Source organism: Cricetulus griseus, chromosome 7, assembly GCF_003668045.3.
Source record: "Cricetulus griseus strain 17A/GY chromosome 7, alternate assembly CriGri-PICRH-1.0, whole genome shotgun sequence".
Lineage (NCBI taxonomy): Eukaryota > Metazoa > Chordata > Mammalia > Rodentia > Cricetidae > Cricetulus > Cricetulus griseus.
In genome coordinates, this window is record NC_048600.1 from 133,080,465 (window position 1) to 133,100,688 (window position 20,224).

Sequence of the window (20,224 nt, forward strand, 5' to 3'; positions counted from 1 at the left end):
GGGATTAAAGGCGTGCGCCACTGATGCCCAGCTGAACTCACTTTTGTAGACCAGGCAGGTCTTGAACTTTCTTCTTCTCCTTCTTCTTTTGAGACAGGGTCTCACCATAAGACTTTCAACTTCCTTTTCTTTTTTCTCTTTTTTTGGGGGGGTTGGGTGGGGTGGTTTTTCAAGACAGGGTTTCTCTGTCTTGGAATTCTCTGTACAGGAATTCTGTAGACCAGGCTGGCCTCAAACTCACAGAGATCCACCTGCCTCTGCCTCTTGAGTTCTGGGATCAGAGGTGTGCGCCACCATGCCTGGCCTGTTCGTTTGTTTTAAATTATGTGTCTGTCTCCATATGGGTATGTGTTTGCACAGTGTCTCTGCAGGCCAGAGGAGCACTCCATCATCGGGAACTGGAGTTGCAGGCAGCTTGTTGAGCCACTTGATCTGGTCAGGTGCTTGAAACTCAACTCCAGGGTGCACTTTCTTTGTTAAAGGTGTCTGGACCACACCATGCTTTCCTTCAGCATACACTTTCTACTTTAGAACCTCTCGCACGCGTGTGTGTGCTCGCGTGTGTGTGTGCGTGTGTGCGTGTGTGTGGAGACAGAATCCAAGCTCTCATCCATGCTAGGCTATATGCTATCCTGTTATACTACCAAAAACTTTCACTTATAACACATGGGCAGCTGGGTGGTGGTGGCGCTCGTCTTTAATTCCAGGCAGAAGCAGGTGGATCTTTGTGAGTTTGAGGTCAGCCTGGTCTACAGGGTGACTTCCAGGACAGCCAGAGCTACACAGAGAAACCTGTCTGGAAAAACAACAACAACATGTAAGACTTATCTCCCACTACTGTTAATAGCTTTATTTATTTATTTACATTAAAATCCTTAATGATAGGGCTGGGGAACTGGCTCAGCAGTTAAGAGCACGGCTGCTCTTCCAGAGGACCCAGGCTCAGTTCTCATCACCCATATGGCAGCTCAGAACCATCTATAAATCTTTATTCATTTATTTTATTTTTTGTTTTGTTTTTCAAGACAGGGTTTATTTGTGGCTTTGGAGACTGTCCTTGAACTAGCTCTCATAGCCAGGCTGATTTCAAACTCACAGAGATCTGCATTCCTCTGCCTCCCCAGTGCTGGGATTAAAGGCGTGTGCCACCAACGAACGGTGACACTAGTAAACAGTTTGTTGTCCAAATGGCTATTCCTGCCATGTAAAAGGCAAACTCCATAACGAATTTCTTCGATGTCCATCTTCCTCTCTGATGTAATTTGGTAATGCCAGGAGCAGTTGCGTCTCACAGTCATGGAAACCCTTAATAAACCATTTTGAATGCCACCAACGCCTGGCTCCATCTGTAAATCTTGTTGCAGGGATCCAACACTCTCTTCTGGCCTCCATGGACACTAGGTGGCATTAATAAATGCAGGCAAAATCCACACATGCAATAAGAACAAATCTTGAGCTCAAATTCCTAGCACTCAAGTAAGAAGCCAAGCATGGGGCTGGAGAGATAGCTCAGCAGTTAAGAGCACTGGCTGCTCTTCCAGAGGTCCTGAGTTCAATTCCCAGCACCCACATAGTGACTCAACAACAATCTGTAAGGAGATCTAGGGTCCTCTTCTGGCCTGCAGGCAGACACTGTATATGTAATAAATAAATCTTTAAAAAATAGAATTAAAAAAAATAGCCAAGCATGGCTACACATGTGCATGTAAACCTTATTGCTTGCCATGGGAAGGGAATTTGGGAATGGGGTGGGGACTGCAACAGGAGGAACCTGGGGCTTGCTGACTGACAGCCTAGCTCTAGGTTAGGTGAGAGACCTTGTCTCAAAGGTGTAAGGCAGAGTAATACAGCAAGATGCCGGAAATCCTCTGGCTTCTGCATGCACGCACATGGACACACACACACAAGAGGAATTTTTAAAAAAAAATCTTTTTTTTTTTTTTTTTTTTTGGTTTTTCGAGACAGGGTTTCTCTGTGTAGCTTTGGAGCTTATGCTGGCACTCGCTCTGGAGACCAGGCTGGCCCCAAACTCACAGAGATCCACCTGCCTCTGCCTCCCAAGTGCTGGGATTAAAGGCGTGCGCCACAAACGCCTGGCTAAAAAATCTTTAATGACATATTATTTGTTATTTTCCAACAAATGGCTGGCCAGTTGGCACCAGAGTCAATAACAGTTAGTAGGTCATATAAATTACAACTTGATAAAAGTGACATACATAACCTTTCATAATCCCTGAAAAACTAGCATTGTTAAACTATGGCATACACACAAAAAATTGCCAATGAATTATGAATTGGAGACTTCTGAAGCAGACACCAATCATCTCTTGCAAGGGAGCACCAGGAGAGTCCACTTCAGGGCAGAATGCAAAGCAAAGCAGGCCTGTGGCTGGCCAACCATAGCTGGTTGTCCTATGAGACAAGCCCTAGCTATAGAATTACAAATTTGCATATTTCCTTTTTTTTTTTCTTTTTTGGAGACAGGATTTTACTATGTAGCCCTGGCTGGACTTGAACTCAGATATATGCTTGCCTCTGCCCCCTGAATGCTGGGCCTGGGTCACTATGCCAGTTTTTTTTTTTTTTTTTCCCCATTTCCTATTGAATAGAGTAGTAAGCAAAAAGCATAAATAGTTTAGCTGAGTTTTTTGGTCATTTGTAAAGCCCAGAGTTTACTGCTCAGGATTCTTCAGACCTGTTCACTTGTTTTAGTCAACCGTGTGTGCTTTGTCACTGTACGTAATGTTAAAATTAGCCAACGAGGAAGGTGCTGAAACAGAATCCTAACTATTGTGATTAATTAACTTGTATACAAAGAACAAAAAGGCAGAGAACCTTTGTTTTGATTTTAGGGGATGGTGTTTTGAGTCTCATAGCCCAAGCTAACCTTGCATCAGAGATTTTTTTTAGACAGGGTTTCTGTGTAACATCCTGGCTGTCCTAGAACTTGCTTTATAACTCAGAATGCCTCAAAATCACTGAAATCCACCTGCCTCTGCCTACCAGGAGCTGGTATCAAAGGCATGTCCCACCACTGCCCAAGGCACCCGAGATTCTTTTGCCTTAGTGTCCTGACTGCTGAGATTATAGTCCTTTGCTGCTCAGCGTGAGTGAGTCTTGATGCAGGTCTCATGTATACCAATCAGGCTTAGCTCAAATTCCCTATGTGTCCAAAGATGACCTTAAACTTCAGATTTTCCTGCCTGTACCTGGTTAGTGCTGGGATTACAGGCACATACACCACCAGGTCTAGTTTATGGGGTTCTGGAGATCAAGCCCAGGACTTCATGCATGCTAGTTCTGCCAACTGAATATATAGCTCCAGTTTTTTATTGCCTGACGACTTTTTTGTTTTTTGAGACAGGGTCTCTCTATGTAGTTCTGGTACTTGCTATGTTTACCAAGCTGGCCTCAAACTCAAGAGATCCTCCTGCCTCTGCCCCTGAGTAATGGGATTAAAGTGTGTGCCACCGGCTGGAGAGATGGCTCAGAGGTTAAAAGTACTGGCCACTTCCAGAGAACCTGGGTTCAATTCCCAGCACCCACATGGCAGGTCATGACTGTCTGTAACTCCAGCTCCAGGGAATCTGGCACCCTCACAAAGACACACATGCAGGCAAAACACCAATGTACATGAAATAAAAATAAATAAACCTTTAAAAAAAAGTGTGTGCCAATACACCTAGACACAGACAACTCTTGGAATCAATACTTTTACTGCATCCTAATAAAGCTAGCACTGTAGTCTAGTTAGCAGATGTTGCTCACAGGGACTGTAAAGCAGTTCTGAAAACTTGGGTTTACACTTAAAACATCTTATCACGTAAGTGAATAACTTTTCCCTGTTATACAAAGAAATTAACAAGAGGAAGCAAGAATAGGTAGAATGGTCCTGGGGTGTTAGGAGTCAGACACTAGTAGGAACTCGTGATTGTTCAGTTGTATACACGACTAGACACTACAGAAACAAACACAATAGTGTATACATGTGTTTCAAGCTCTGGCTAGAGAGCAAGAAATGACAAGCTAACCCAATGTTCAGGTACTGGTTGCCAGATGCTGGTCTCCATTAAAGGAGCCGGGGGTTCCTTGGAGAAATGGTGGCCCCATGTTTGGTAAGGAATGGCATAGACGCCATCTCAGAGACCCAGAGATAAAGCTATTTGAGCAATAAAATCCACTTTGATACAAATAGCCAAGTGAATAAATGATGCAAGCTGTGTGCAGATGTTTATATTTGTAGTCAGAGAGCTAAGGAGGACGACCATCATTTGGTCAAGTTTAGCCTATCCAGGACAGTCTGAGCTATAGTTTCTTTTTCTTTCTTTTTTTTTTTTTTTAAAGATTTTATTTATTTATTATGTATAGTGTTCTGCCTGCATGTATGCCTACAGGCCAGAAGAGGGCACCAGATCTCATTATAGATGGTTGTGAGCCACCACAGATGGTTGCTGGGAATTGAACTCAGGACCTCTGGAAGAACAGTCAATGCTGAGCCATCTCTCCAGCCCCCTGAGCAATAGTTTCTAAAACTTTGTTTCAACAAGAGAGAGAAAAAAGGCACAGGTCATTCCAGGTATAGGGGCAGAGAGGCAGAGTCTGGCCTATAAAGACTCCATCTCCAAAAAGATTCAGGAGTAAAGTTATATATTTAATCTACTCAGCCAGGCTGGAAAAAATGCAGGATAACTGTGTGTGCATTCCTGTAAAACCCGATACCTTCAAATGGGAGGAAGATCTGGAGTTCAAGGCCCCAGAGTCATCTACACATGACCCTGTCTGGAAATCACAAAAACAAAGAAAAAGCACACAGCAAGCAGTCTACAATAGAATCACTCATTTTTCTGTCTGCATGAATGTCAAATTACACAGTAACTTTAGAATATTCACAATGACACACAGCACCTGCTGTACAAGCCTGATGACCTGAGTTTGATTCCTGGGTCCCACATGTAGAAGACAAGTGAAGCCACAGTCCTCTGACCTCCACACACACAGTAGCATGTGCGTGCCCACACACAAACACACATCATGTCGTCACCCACACACAATAATCAGTTCTAAAATTCTTGAACAGAAAAACAGGGGCTGTGGATTAAGCTTAGTGGTAGTGTTGGACTGTAGACATGGAGCCATGGTTTGATCACCAGCACACATAACACAAAAAAGGCTGGGAGATGGCTAAGCCAGTGAAATGCCTGCTATGCAAGCACAGGACCTGAACCAGGATCCTCAGCACCCATGCAAACGACAGGCATAGAAGACGGCTCCGTGGGAAATTGCACTTGCCACCAAACTTGGAGCACTGAATTCAAACCTGGGACCCACACAGTGGAAAGAGAGAAGCAACTCCAAGTCTTCTTCCACACGTGTACTATGCAGCCTCCCTCCAAATAAGTGTAATTTTAAAAGCCAGGCATACTGATATACACCTTTTAATTCTATCATTCAGAAGACAGAGATAGGAGGATCTCTGTGAACTCCTGGCTGCCAGGGCTACATAGTGAGATTCTGTTTCAAAATAAAAAAGATAGGGGCTATAGAAATGGCTCAGTGGTGGGGACTGGAGAGATGGCTCAGCACTTAAGCACACTGGCTGCTCTTCCAGAGGACCCAGGTTCAATTCCTAGTACCCACATGGCAGCTCACAACTGTTTGTAACTCCAGTTCCAGGGGATCTGACACCTTCACACAGACAAACAAGCAGGAAAAATAACAGTGCACATAACGTAAAATTTTAAAAAATATATATTCAAGGCTGGTAGTGCTGTCAAGTGCCTTTAATCCCAGCACTTGGGAGGCAGAGGCATATGGATCTCTCTGGGTTCAAAGCCAGCCTGGTGTACAAAGTGAGTTCCAGGATAGCCAGAGCTACAGAGAAAAACCCTGTATTGGGAAAAAAAAAAAGAAAGAAAAGGCTCAGTGGTTAACATCACTTGATGCTCTTGAAACAGATTCAGGTTCAGTTCCCAGCACCTACATGGCAGCTCACAGTCACCTGTAATTCCAGTTCCAGGGTTCTTTTCTGGCCTCAACGGGCACCTGCAGGTATGTGCATATACCACCCCCAACTACATATAATTAGAAATATCTTTTTTGTAAAAAAGGGCATCATCATTTCTGTTTTTGGAGACAGGGTCTTTCTATGTAGCTTGGCTGATCAGGAACTGCCTATGTAGACTGGTTGGCCTCAAAAATCATACAGCTCCACCTCCCTCTGCCTCCTGAGTGATAGACTTGGTCCCCAGCACTCACTCACACAGTTGCTCAAAAGCATCTAACTCCAATCCCAGGAACCCTGGCATCCTCTTCTGGCTATCAAGAGCTCCTGTACATAAACTCACTGAGCTCACACACCTGATGTCACCCTGTGGCTCCCACATGCATGCACAAAAGTGCACGGGCACTGACATACACAGGTGTACAGTCTTGCATCAACATATGTATACATGTAACCACACACATTAACGATATAATTACTCTACTCAGTTTCTCATTAGGATGACAAACATACCTGACATTATCAACTCTACAGAATAAGCATCATAAAGTAGCTCATGCCTTAAGTCCTGGCACTCAGAAGGTTGAGGCAGGAGGATTGTTGTCAAGTTCAAGGCCAGCCTGAATTACAGCATGGGTCACTATGTCATTCCTTTAAGAAAGAACAGACTCTTTTTGGCTGTTCTGGAGGTTTCTTTGGGCCTGTCAATAGCACAGCTCATTACAGGCAATTTGCCAGGAAGGAAAGAGAGGTCAGCAAGATGGCTCAATGGATAGGCACTTGTCACAAGCCTCAAGTTTGATTGCTAAAACCTACAAGATGGAAGACCTCTGACCACCCATATGCCATAGAGCATGTGTAAGTGCAATAAATCAATGTAAAGAAAGTTAGTAAGATGTTAGTATCTCCTTCAAGGGCACGGTTCCAATGACCTAAATACTTTCCATAAGCTCTAACCTCCTAAAACTCACTCTGGGCTAGTGGCAGACACTCCAGTTCTAAACTATAGCAAGGACATTAAGAAATATAAAAAGAGATGAGGTGTGATGAACTGTGATTTCTGTACGACTTGAATCCAGACATTCTTCATATCCAATTTAAAAAACAAAACAAGGTCTTGCTATATTGTCCAGACTAGTTTTGAACTCCTGGATTCAAGTGACCCTCCTTCTAAGTAAAGAACTGTGAACCACTGAGACCAAGGCCAGCATAGACTCCACACAGCAGGTCAGCCAGGGCTACATAGCAAACTTTCGTCTCTAGAAACCAAAGACTAAGATGTTACAACTATTTGGAAGAGTTTACAGTTTTTCAGAAGTTGATTATGGTGATACATGCCAAGAATCCCAGCATTAGGAAGCTGTGGCAAGAGGACTGCCAACAGTCTAATGACAACAGTGAAACCCTGTCTTAACCAAAGTAAAAAACCTAGGCTACATACCAAAAGCACAACACAACACTAAAACACACTATGTGTTCAGTGAGTTGTTTTTTTTTTTTTTTTTGGTTTTTCGAGACAGGGTTTCCCTGTGGCTTTGGAGGCTGTCCTGGAACCAGGCTGGTCTCGAACTCACAGAGATCAGACTGCCTCTGCCTCCCGAGTGCTGGGATTAAAGGAGCGAAGGAGCGCGCCACCAACGCCTGATTTTTTTTTTTTTTTTTTTTTGGTTTTGAGTTTTTTTTTTTAATTAGTTCAAATTAGGAACACAGTGAGTTTTTTTTTTTTTTTTTTTTAGTGTTTTGAGACAGGGTTCCTTTTTTTTTGAGTAGTTTGGTTTTTTTTAATTAGTTCAAATTAGGAACACAGTGAGTTTTTTTTTAGTGTTTTGAGACAGGGCTCTTTTTTTTTTTTTTCGAGACAAGGTTTTCCTGTGGCTTTGGAGGCTGTCCTGGAACTAGTTCTTGTAGACCGGGCTGGTCTCAAACTCACAGAGATCTGCCTGCCTCTGCCTCCCGAGTGCTGGGATTAAAGGCGTGTGCCACCACCGCCGGCTGAGACAGGGTTCTTGTGCAGTCCTGGAACTTTCTCTGTAGACCAGGCTGGACTTGAACTCAGAGATTCACCTGCCTCTGCACCCATGCTCCACCACCGTCAGGCTCACTGCCTAGCTTAAAAAAAAAAAAATCCTGTAACTGATTCTGGGAATGGGGGACGGGGGTGGCCAGGTCCCTGGCAAACACAGCAGGTAACAGAAATATTCTACTATTCCACCGTTCCTTATTTGTTACACTATATTCTAATTTCTCATTTTCATTTTCTCTACTAAGTATTAGTTTGCTAAAGGGAAGAGTAAAACTGTTTACCTGAGGGCCCTGCAGCAAGATGCAGACTGAATATAAAGGATTAAAGGTTTCTGAATATACCATGAACCACTGGCTATGTAAGCCTGAACACTGGATGCCTACAGAGAGGGTTACTCCTTGGCCTAAGTATTTTGTCAGACCTCGGTTCCCACAAACCAAGCTCAAGACTCATCTACCTGACTGGCACCTGAGACCCACCTCCAACCACCTCAAGTGGAAGCAGAGATGGCAAAGTGAGGAACATGGAATGAGCTCAGACCCTAAAATCTTCAGAAACAACACAAACAAGGTGGCATGGCATGAACTTGCAATCTCAGTGCTTTGGATGAAAACAGGATGCTAGCCCACCTAGCCTAACTTGGGAGTCCAGTTCCAGTGAGACCCTGTCAAAAAGGACAAAGTGGATAGCTCCTGAGGGACACCCATGGTTGTCCTCTGTTCACATAAGTGTGTATGTGCATTTGGACAAAATGAAAATACATTAAAAGCCACAATGTATATTATAATATGCCATCCTACATGGCTCAGAGGTCCTGTCTGAACACTGAAGCCAAGGCTCCAGCAGCCCTTACAAGTATTGCTTCAGCTGGGTGGTAGTGGTGCACGCCTTTAATCCCAGCACTTGGGAGGCCAATCTCTGTGAGTTGGTCTACAGAGTTCCCAGACATCCAGAGCTACACAGATAAAAGTCTCTGGGCTTGTTACCCCACCATATTAGCTGCCCTTGGTCCTCCAGATAGTTATCTTCAGCAGATAACAAGGACAAGTTTTAAGCCCCCATTTCTTAGTCCTAGTCTTCAAAATCCTGCTTCCAACTCTGTTAAGCAGCCCAAGGTACTCACTCTATCTTTAACCCCAGCCCTCTTGAGAATTGGTTTCTGCCTCAGCCTCCATTGGCTATTTTATAGGTTTAACTGACTCTAGGGCCAGGCAGGGGCAAACATATTATTCCAACTGAAGACTGCACATGTGCCAGGCATCTGAACCTTGTCTGCCCTCCCCAAACAATACAACATGCCTTGAAAAAGCCTATGAGGGTATGCACATAGATTCTAAGCAAACAACATGCCACTTTACATGAGATTTGGGCATCCTCAGATTTGTTCCTGCAACTAGCATCACCCAAAGATACCAAGGGTTGACTGCTAACAAATAAGGAAGTCCCCTAGTCTTTGTTTCATGTCAACGTAACAAGACAGAAAAACAAGAAACACATAGAGGTTCAAAGCCAAAACCGCATTCCCGACACACGAAGAGGCAAAGGAGCAGCCAGCATACCACCCCACACCCCCATCACCTCACGGTGCAGGCAAATGGACAGGCAGCTGCATGCAGGAGGCCACTGCAGCTCTGTAACCTTCCCCCCTATCAAGCTAGGGTGAGGTATTAGAACAGCAGAGAAGGGGACAGAAGGCCCCAGCCATGGTTCCCCATCTCCCACCAGGGACTAGCTACGGCCAGTCACCAGCTATGACACAAAGACACTTGACAGCATCAGCTCTACACACAAGTCTAGTTTATTATGGCAAAGGTGAAAATGCCACCTTCTCCACAACAACAACCAGTAAAATTTATCCCAAAAATAACTCGGTACAAAACAGGTCTGTTTCAGAATTAAAAAAAAAAAAGAAAAAAGCCTTTACATGAGTTTTTAGATCCTATTTTAAAACAGGAAAATAAAAGAGAAACGAAAAACAAATCCACCATTGTCTGCAGTCCAGTTGCCAACCCTCCCTCTATAGCGATCACGGAAGAGGCTTCTGGGTCCTGTTACTTGTGTGGATTTGCTCGGCTGTTTAACTGGTGTCCATCTGAAAGAGAAGGAGAAGATAAATTAAGGAAGGGTTCTTGTTCCTACTGGCTTCAAGAGTTACCACAGGCTGTCATTCAACCCCACCCTCTCTGAGCCCTGGACTTACCCTTGCATTGTACGCATCCAGCTGTGCATCCAATTCCTCCGCAGAAAGCTGCTGCTTTGAGTTTCTGCTGGCACCTCTACCTCTTCCACGGCTGCCACCACGGGTGCCTCTCCGGGTGCCGCCACCACCAAAAGTTCCAGAGCCACGGTTTCTTGTCATGCCACCTCTGTTTATGCTAACAAAGAAAAACAGAATGCTGCCATCTGTCTGCAAAGGCCTTGTAGGTGGCATTATCTATCACAAACCACAGGCCTTTCCCCATCCCCAAGGGCCCTAGCACTTACCTTTGTGCAGGTCTTCTCTGTGTATCAATTTGTGATGTGACGAGTTGAATGTTCATGGGACGGCCTATGGTAAAGAATACAACAAGTCTCACTCCAGAGGCTCTGAAGCTGACCCAGAAGGCACCACACCCTGGTCTCCATGCAAGCTCTAGAAAGGGCCTTTGTGTGTCTCCAATGCCCCCAACAAGGTACAAGGCCTAGAGAGCCTGGTGGGAAAATAAAGTGGCAATAACACCCCACCAACACCTCCTCACTCCTTCTCAGTTCAGGCTAAGAGGGCTGTTTGGTCAGGTGTCCAGGGTGCTCATGGGTGGACAGGTGTGGGTAGCCTGACGGAAGAAGAACAGGTACCTTTGTCTTTACGACTACAGCCCCGCACTCAGGTTGTACTATGGCGGTTCTGAGAAGGCTTCACAGAAGTGAATCTTCCGGAAGGAGCTGAAGGAGGGGAGGGATGTAGCTTGCTGGATGGGGGTTCACAAGAGGTTGGTCCAGATGTGTGGGGCAGCATGAGAGGTGGCAGAATGGAAGAGAGAGACAAAGGGGCAAATGCAAAGTGTCCTCAGCCACAGGGGCAGCCCATATTCCTACAGGGAGAGGTGCCAGCCCCAAACTCCGTAAGCCCCAGGCATCCTGGGCCCAGCCCCATATACTCACCATCTAAAGGGACACCATTGTACTGTTTCATAGCCTTCAGGGCATCTGCCTTCCGTTCAAAGTGCACATCTGCTGTCCCTAAACTTCGGCCAGAGCGATCGTAGTGCACGGCTGCTTTCTTCAACGTTCCAAACTCTGCGAAGAGTTCCTGGAAGTGGACAGGGCAACTGTTAGCCAAGCAGTTAAGCTGTTTTCCCTCTAGAGGCTCAGTTCAGTAGCTGTGAGGGTTCCTGGGTGCTACTTTACTGACCACCACCCAGAAAAGGGGCGGGGCAGAGGCAATCAAGAGGTGAGGGAAGGGTGTCACTTTGAGCACCTGGGTTCCTGTCCACGTTGGGACGTGTGTGACTGTACCATGATGCAGGTGAAGGAAGCACACAGAAACTACCTCTCTCTCAGCAAGGGCACTCACAACCTGACTAATGGCTGTTTCATCAGATAGCAAAGGCCAAGAGAAAAACCAAGGGAAGCTGTTCATAGAGCAGACAGCTCAAAGGGCCCACTGATTTGGGGAGCTGTGACCCAAGCCCCTCCCCCAAAGGCAGATTCTGGCTCACCTTTCCCTCTCCTCCTACTCAAGCCTGCTGCAAAGTCTGAAGTCAAATGCGCCATGGAGACTGCCCTGACCTCAGGCAGGCTGGGAGTTGGAGAGGGAACCCAGAGTGTGGGGCTACTTCGGCCGCAGGCACACAGCGGGAAGTGAAGTTCACCAAAAGCGGTTTCCAGTGGATGCCAGAAACCACCTTAAAAAAAGTGTGGAGACACTGTGAGTGCTCACTGGCCTTGCTCTATGCTCCCTGACAAGGCCAAATGGCGGGGCTCTGAGAAAGGGAACCCAGAAAGGCCCAGCACCCATGACCCAAAACTAACTCCTAAAAACCTGCTCTGTTAACTCTAATTGCATTTGAGGGCCAGAAGAAAGACAGAGAGAGGGAGAGAGGATAGAGATGGGGGGGGGGGGAGAGAGAGACAGACAGACAGACAGACAGACAGACAGAAAAAAAGACTTCAACCAAAGGTATGAGAACAATGCCCCTGGTAAGACCCAGGAAAGGTCAGTCTGGAAGACACACAGCCACCATTCACCCCTGTGCCTTCAGACATGTGGGGGTGGGGAGAGTTTTCCTTCTCATAAGCTTACTACTACAGGCACAAAGCCTGAGAAGCTAGCACCCTCGGTCACACAGGGACCGGACTTGTGGCCAGTCTGTGCCCGTTAGAAACTGTAAGCCTTGCAGACGGCAGGTGCTCGTGACGTTAGCAGACAAGAGCCACTCTGGGGGCACACCAGGCTGCCTTCCAAGCAGCCTGACCTATCAGTCACATTCAAACCCCAGGGGATACTACTTTTTGTGAGGGCAGCGGCTGGCCCTTGGGCAGCCTGGGGGAGCACAGGCTCTGATCAGAAGGGATTCTGTGTGTGGGGATAAGCATGCGGACGGCTCTGGTCTCTTACCTGAATATCTGCGTCTGACACTCCAAAGTCAAGGTTTGACACCAACAGTTTTCCGCCGGTCTCCACGCCGGCTCCACCCCCGAAGCCGCTGTCGAACAGATCGTGCTGCCATTTGTCTGGAAGTTGTTTCGGCTGAAGGGAAAGAGAGGTTCGTGAGCGACCTCGTCTCGGGCGCCCCGATCCCTCCCCGGCACTCACACTCTCTCTCTCACGGCGGCCCGAGAGCCCGGAGGAGACGACCCCCACGCCCGCCGCTCCGCCGCCACGAGGCGGGACCGGACCGGACAAAGCGTCCCGGAAGATCCCGGCCTGTGACCGGGGCCTCGCTCACCGCGCGGCGTCGCCCCCGCCCACCCTCCGTTCCGTTCCGTTCCCGCGGTTCCCGCAGGACGCCCGCCCGCCCGCCTCAGGGCGCCGGGAGCCCGCCCCGCCGGCGCCGCGCCTCCCGTGCTCACCCTGCTGTAAGGAGCCGGCCGGTTCCTGCCGCCGGCGGCGGCGCCGCGAGAGATGGCGGGCCGGTTCCTCAGAGGCCCGCCGCCTCGGTTCACCCGCGCGGCCGCCTGCACCGCCCCGCCGCGGCCGCCCTGGGCGCCGGCCCTGCCACGGCCCCTGCCTCCGCCGCGGCCGCCTCGCTGGCTCCGGTTCAGCTTGATAATATCGTCCAAAGACATGTCCATTTTGTCGGCCATGGCGGGCGCGGAATCGGGCCTCAGATCGAGCCCGCGCGTCAGCACGTCGCTAGGTCACTTCCGGAGCTTCCCCTGGTCTTCCGGCGTCGCGGCCCCCGAAGCTGCCCCTGATTGGCCTCGGCGCGCGCGGAGAGCGGAGGGCGCCTGCGCTGCGCTCAGGAGGACGGCCCGCGCGAGTGTGTGGCGCCCGGCGCGGCGCGGTCGTTTTTATACCTCCCGCGCTCCTGCAACGGAAGGGCGGGGCGCCGCGAGATTAGGTGGAGTGGGCGAGGCGTGGGCGGGGCCTGGCCTGGGATCCGCCCTGCGCAGGCCGGAAGGCGCCGGATCGAGTTCGGTCCGTCCGCCCGCCGAGTCCCTGAGCTGCGAGGCGGGGGGCCGATCTGTGGATCCGATTTGGGGTTTGTGGGCTCGAAGGGATGGTTTTTTAAAATTTAATTTTATTTAAATTTAGCAAGCTGATGGCTTGTCACGCGCGGGTTGTGAGTGAAAACCGAGGTGTTTTTCATGGATGCAGTGGTTTTTGTTTTTGTTTTCCTCCTTTGGTTTTGGGCGGATCTGCCTCCGCGGCGCTGAGGTTAAAGGCGTGAGCCAGCCTGGCCCGCTACCTGGGTGCACAGCTCTAAAAACGACCTTCAACATAGCAAAACAACTTGGGAGCCTGGCTCCCTGGAGGCGCCTAGCACGCAGCTCCCCGCCTTAAATGCTCAAGTGCCGTCTGTGGTAGTAATACAGAGTAACTTTAGCCAGGAAACCCTCTTCCCTCAGGTCGCACGCTCTGCTGCCATGAAGGTGAAGATTAAGTGCTGGAATGGTGTGGCCACGTGGCTCTGGGTAGCCAACGATGAGAACTGTGGCATCTGCAGGATGGCGTTTAATGGCTGCTGTCCAGACTGTAAGTGCCCCCCCTCCCCCGTGCTCTCAGAACTTCGGCCAGCTCCACCAGCCTTGAAAACCTTGGGTTTCCCAGCACTAGGGAGGCAGAGGCAGGAGGATCTCCGAGATTCCAGGACAGCTAGGGCTACGCTGAGAAACCCTGTCTCGAAAAACTAAGAAAACCAGAAAATAAAACCGTGGGTTTTACTTTCCATTTCCTGAAGGAAAGTTGACAGAAAATAAACGAATTCTTCAAACTCACTTTTGTATAAAGACCCTATCCAGCATGGTGGCAAACATCTGTAATACCAGCATTTGGGAGCAGAAACAGGTAGCCTCTGAGTTGGAGGCTACATAATGAGAGTCTGTCTGTAAAAACAAAGAAAAGCAAATAAACAAAAACAACACTTTTGTTTTTGCCAAGGCATGGTGGCACAGACAGAGGCAAGAGGAGGCTTGAGTTTGAAGCTTGCCTGGGATACATTGTGATGATTGGTCATTCTCTTAATTCCTCAAAATGCTACTTCCAGTTTGAATTTTCTCCAAGCAAAGCAGAACAAATGAGGATACCCCTGCCCAGCACACTGAAGTTCAGACAGCAGTTTCCATACTTTAAGTTGATGCTTATAAACTATGAGCAACTTAAGCCCCGTGTCTCACAAAGCTGCTCTAGCATCCTCGTTCCAGCATCTTTCCCCAAATGTCTTGTTATTGGGGTTTGAGCCATTCTTGACATCTCAGGACTCTCAGCTCTCTGTTCTAAATACTTCTTACTATTCTTGTTTTCCAGGCATTTGAGCTTTATGAATTTAATGTTTTTCAGAATGCAAAAGGTCTTTATTTATTTATTTATTTATTTATTTATTTAGAGACAGGTTCTCAGTATGTAACCCTGGCTAGATTGAAACTCATTATGTAGATCAAAGGTCACAGAGATGCCTGCCTCTGCATCCAGAGTGCTGGGATTAAAGGTATGAACCAATGTGATCTCCCAGCCTGGTTTATCAGCCCAGAGTTAATCATCTTGATGCAATTAAAGAGCTGTGACTTGACTTTTTTTATTAATTTATATTTTACATTCGAATCCTAGTTCCCCCTTCTGCTCCTCCCACTCCCCCCCCATCTGCTCCTTGGAGAGGGTAAATCCTCCCCTAGGAAGTCTACTAAGTCTCCCCTATCATCTTCTTGAGGCAGGACCAAGGCACCTCTCCACCCCCACACCCCTGTGTCTAGGCTGGGCAAGCTATCTCTCTATAGAGAATGGGCTCCACTGAGTCAGTTTGTGTATTAGATTAGCTCTTGGACCCACTGCCACTGGCCTCATATTTGTCATTTGTCTTTTTTTTTTTTTTTTTTTTTTTTGAGACAGGATTTCAGTATGTAACCCTGGCTAGCTTGAAACTCACTATGTAGATCAGTCTGGTCTCAAGATAAAAGAGATCCGCCTGCGTCTGCATCCAGAGTGCTGGGATTAAAGGCGTGTACAGCTCAGATCACCTAACCTGGTTTATTGGCTAAGAGTTAATTATCTTGATGTAATCAAGATAATTATCTTGATGTAATTAAAGAGTCTCTTTTCCTTTTCTTTTTTGATTTTTAAGACAGGGTTTCTTAGAGTCCTGTGCCACCACTGCCCAGCAAGTGTGAGTTTCTTAGGAATTCATTGATTTTTCTGGTTTAAGTTTTTATTTATAACATTTGTGATTAGTAACTGAACACACAGTTCTAGTTTTTATTTTCAACAGAACACTTGTAGATTTTTGTTGTTTTTTGTTGTTGTTTTTAAACAATTTTTTAAAGATTTTATTTATTTATTATGTATACAACATTCTGCTTCCATGTATATCTGCACACCAGAAGAGGGCATCAGATCTCATTTTGGATGGTTGTGAGCCACCATGTGGGTGCTGGGAATTGAACTCAGGACCTCTGGAAGAGCAGCCAGTGTAACCTCTGAGCCATCTCTCCAGCCCCAATTGCTGTTGTTTTTTGAGACAGGGTTTCTTTATGTAGCTTTGGCTGTCCTGGAAGTATCTCTGTAGACCAGACTGGACTCAACTCACAGAGGGCCACCTGCCTTTGCTTCCAAGTGCTGGGATTAAAGGTGTGTGCTACCACTGCCTGTCACAAATGTAGGTTTATTAAGGAAAAATAAGAAGGAACTCTCAAGAGTGTGAAGGCTAAAGGGAGGGAATACTCTTCATCATTCAATTAATTTCTCATTTGATGGTACTGGGTATTGAGCACCGGGCCTAGCATGTGCTGTGCAAGTTCTCTACCACTGAGCTGTATTCCCAGCCCATTTTATTTTATTTTATTTTATTTTATTTTTGAGACTAAAGGCGTGTGCTACCACTGCCTGGTTAGAAGGAATCTTTATTTAACAGAGCCACAAAGAGTATAGGAGTCAGAGGACAATGGCTTGTTTGTAGCTTCTGTAGCATTAGACTGTTAACTTGTAAAAACTTTCAGGAGGTTTTCCAGCCACTCCCACCTTCAGGCAAAGGGTGGAAGTTAAATCTGTAGATTGAAGGTGACTCCATTGTCCCCAGAGCTACCCAGTCTTACCTGGGCATAAATGACCCACACATGGGGCTGCAGAACACAGTCTGGATTACCCCATCTAGGTCTGTGACAAAAGGGATGACCAGAAAGCATGTCTAGGCACTTAGTGTCTCATATGTGTGAGGTAAACTCAGGCCTGTTGGCCGTGTAGAGTGGGAGACTTAGTCCAGCTCATAGCTGGTTCAAGTGAGAGGGAGTTGACTTTAATGTGCCCAGCGCTGATAGGCCCAGTGTGTTTTCTTGATAGATTCTGTAAGCACCAGATTTCTCACAGATTAAACTCCTGTGAAAATTAAGTTAGCAAGGCCTGTAATAAATCTGTTTCAGGTCCCAAGGGGCTTTAAGGTAAAGCAGTCTTGTCAAGAGGTATTTTAATTAATTAGAAAAATAATTTCATCAGGGCACTGCCAAACTCTGAGCATGAGTCATTCTCAGTGCACACCATACTCATCAAGTACTCTGGCTTGTCGCCGTAGGGACATCTTGAGCATAGGGCAGCACCTTCCTCCCTCCACAGGACCACCCACAGATGAGCCAGCTCAGTGATCCTTGTTGGTGAGCTAGTTGGGTGAAAGTCTGATTGGAAAAGGGTGATCTCAAACAGAGTTCTGCTGAAGTTAGGAGCCAGCAGCGGCACACACGCCTTTAATCCCAGCACTGTGGAGGCAGAGGCAGAGGACAGCCAGGGCTACACAGAGAAAACCTGTCCTGATAAACAAAACAAAGAGGAAAAAAAAAAAAAAAGACAAAGGAAGGAAGGAAGGCTCAGCATAGGTGTGACAGACATTGGGCTGGTACCCCAGGATGCACTGGGTGCTGCCTCGTTGGTCCAGGCTGATACTAATGTGGGGTGGGACCTAAAGGTGTCCTGTGCTCTCCTCCAGTAGGTTGTCTAGGCTGAGGAAGTCAGGAATACTTGTTTGCTCGTTTTTTGAACAGTCTCATGTCTCTTTGTATCGAAGGTTGGCTTCAAAATTCTTATGTAGTTGAGTATGACCTTGAATTCCTTCCTGATCCCATCTCACAAGTGCTGGGATTTCCCAGTTATGCAAAGCTGGGGGTAGAATTTGGCACTGCGTGCACGCTAGGCAGCCATTCTGCCAATGGGCTGTATTCCCACCTCCCTGGTCTCCCCTTTTATTTGTTTTTTAGTTTTACTGAAAAACAGGAGATTTATCTATTTTCTTGTATGTGTATGGGTGTTTTGCCTGAATGCCCATCTGTATTTGCCACATGCATGCAGTGTCTGTGGAGACCACAAGAGGGTGTTGGCTCCCCTGGAACTGAAGGTACAGATGGCTGTGAGCTGCCACACCTGTGGAAGCTGGGCAGGGAGCCTGGGGCCTGGGCAGGGTCAGCACGTGCTCTAAGTGCTGGGCCATCTTCATAGCCCCTGATTAGTGTTGATTGTGACATGGACGTTGTCCACCTCTGGCCGGGCTTTCTCCATGGAGGAAGGGTTTCCAGGCTTGCAGAGTGGGTGCCTGCAGCCTGTGCTCCTGGGTTTGGATGGCGGTAGGAGAGTCGCGGAATCAGGTGAGAAGGTGAAGGTAACACACTTAGTCCCATCAGTAGGCGTCCCACGGACACCAGTGTCTGTCCCCAAGGCCCTGGTAGTGCAGTAGATCTCTGGTGTCCAGGGAAAGAGCTTTCCAGGTTCCAGGACGCCTCTAATGAAGACAAAGAGTTCCCTACTCAGGTTGTGAACCTTTGGCATCTTGGGTTTTTTGTTTTGTTTTGTTTTGTTTTGTTTTGTTTTGTTTTTTTGGTTTTTCGAGACAGAGTTTCTCTGTGTAGCTTTGGAGTCTATCCCAAGGTATTCTGTGATACCTTATGGGTATCACAGAAGGTCTTCAACAGAAGGGTGTAAGGGAGGCACTGGAAACAAATGGACCAGGCCAGAGTCCCCCTCTCTGAGAGCACGCACTTGGTAATGAGGGAGTAACTGCAGACAGGGTTTCTCTGTGGCTTTGGAGCCTGTCCTGGCACTCGCTCTGGAGACCAGGCTGGCCTCAAACTCACAGAGATCCTCCTGCCTCTGCCTCCCGAGTGCTGGGATTAAAGACGTGCGCCACCACTGCCCGGCAACTGCAGATCTTTTATGCAGTGGGCCACACCTGACTTGGGTCGCACTCGTACTTTTTCTGTCCTCTGATGGAGGAGGAGAGAGAGGCTCTGCCTGTGGCTTAGAGCTGTTACCTGCTTGGCTGTCTGGCTGCTCTCCTAATGTCTTCCCTCTGGCCCCTCTCGCAGGTAAGGTGCCTGGCGACGACTGCCCCCTGGTGTGGGGGCAGTGCTCACACTGTTTCCACATGCACTGCATCCTCAAGTGGCTGAACGCGCAGCAGGTGCAGCAGCACTGCCCCATGTGCCGGCAAGAGTGGAAGTTCAAAGAGTGAGGCCCGCCCCGCCCGCCCCGGGGCCAGTTCCCTGCCCACTGCAGCACTGCAGGCTCCGCCCCTTCCCTGAGATCCCGCCCCCTCCTCACAGTGGTACCCGGGACCTTGTTCTGTCATGGGGACAAGGATGCTTTCCCTTGGGCTGAAACAAGGTTCACTTGGCTTTTGTTTTGCTTTGTTTTGTTTCTTCCATTGCGTCATTGACACTTTTATTCAATAAGTAAAACTCATTAAAGTTCTGAGCCTTGCTGGAGGCCCTTGGTTGCCGGTTTTCTTGACATATTGATACGGCAGCAGCATGTTTTGGTAGGAAAATGCTTATGAATAAACATCTTGATGAAATTACTGCCAAGGCCTTCATGGTAACCTGAGTCACAACTCAGAAGCAGGAAAAGTTGAAGAGACTAAGCCAGGGGAGCTGGGCAAAGACCTTAGGGTTTGTTCGGGCTCATCAGCTTCCCTAACATAGGGGACCCCAGCCCTAGCTGAGCAAAGCTGGCAACCACCCTTGAGGAGCTGTTCTGGTTGTAGGGAGAGATAGCTAAGCAGGCACTAGTGATGTCCAGATATTTGGGGACTCCAGCGTGCTGTTCAGAGCCCCTTGCCTCTTCCTCAGGCTGAAGGCCAGATCTAGTGCAGGAGGATTTGGGTCCTCTGGTGTCTTAGGAATGGATAGCCCTTTGGAAACTCCTTTTCTACATCTGAGGATTATCACCCATTAGGAGAACAATAGCCCCAGCCCTAGGGTGTCTGGAAGCTCCTGGTTGGAAACCGATTTAGGCTGGTATCAGAGAGTTCTGGTCCCCTCATCACATTGTCTTCACGGACTCAGTGACCATTGCCAGTGTGAACACGTTTGCAGGCCACATGTGCCCTACAGCTTGGAGAGTAGACCAATAGGGGCAGGGCTCCATGTGTGTTGGCTATGAGACCTGCTGTTTACTCTGTATGGTGCCCTTGAGATACTCCTACTTGACTGCTTGGTTATCTGTAGCATGCTAGTCCTGGAACTGGCATCAGTTATCAGGAGCAGAGATGGGGTGTAACTCAGCCTGCAGATACCCAGGAGCTGCAGAG

The 20,224-nt window shown here is 47.8% G+C and overlaps 2 protein-coding genes across 4 annotated transcripts; one reads left to right on the forward strand and one right to left on the reverse strand.

Moving 5' to 3' along the window:
* Positions 1-9,804: 9,804 nt before the first annotated feature.
* Positions 9,805-13,348, reverse strand: Alyref (Aly/REF export factor). Its single transcript, XM_027425396.2, has 6 exons — positions 13,077-13,348; positions 12,622-12,753; positions 11,166-11,313; positions 10,509-10,572; positions 10,225-10,399; positions 9,805-10,116 (listed from the first exon to the last, which is right to left on the reverse strand). The coding sequence occupies exons 1-6, from the start codon at positions 13,308-13,310 to the stop codon at positions 10,102-10,104; spliced, it is 768 nt and encodes a 255-aa protein (XP_027281197.1). The 5' UTR covers positions 13,311-13,348; the 3' UTR covers positions 9,805-10,101.
* Positions 13,349-13,430: 82 nt separating this feature from the next.
* Anapc11 (anaphase promoting complex subunit 11) lies at positions 13,431-19,284 on the forward strand. Of its 3 annotated transcripts, none has more exons than XM_027425399.2 (3): positions 13,431-13,567; positions 14,076-14,202; positions 19,002-19,284. In XM_027425399.2, exons 2-3 carry the CDS (start codon positions 14,094-14,096, stop codon positions 19,145-19,147), a joined length of 255 nt encoding a protein of 84 aa, XP_027281200.1. In that variant the 5' UTR covers positions 13,431-13,567; positions 14,076-14,093; the 3' UTR covers positions 19,148-19,284. The 3 variants fall into 3 exon arrangements, with proteins under 3 accessions (XP_027281200.1, XP_027281198.1, XP_027281199.1); XM_027425397.2 differs by lacking the exon at positions 13,431-13,567 and adding an exon at positions 13,581-13,708 and having other exon boundaries at positions 19,002-19,281; XM_027425398.2 differs by lacking the exon at positions 13,431-13,567 and adding an exon at positions 13,620-13,724.
* Positions 19,285-20,224: the final 940 nt, after the last annotated feature.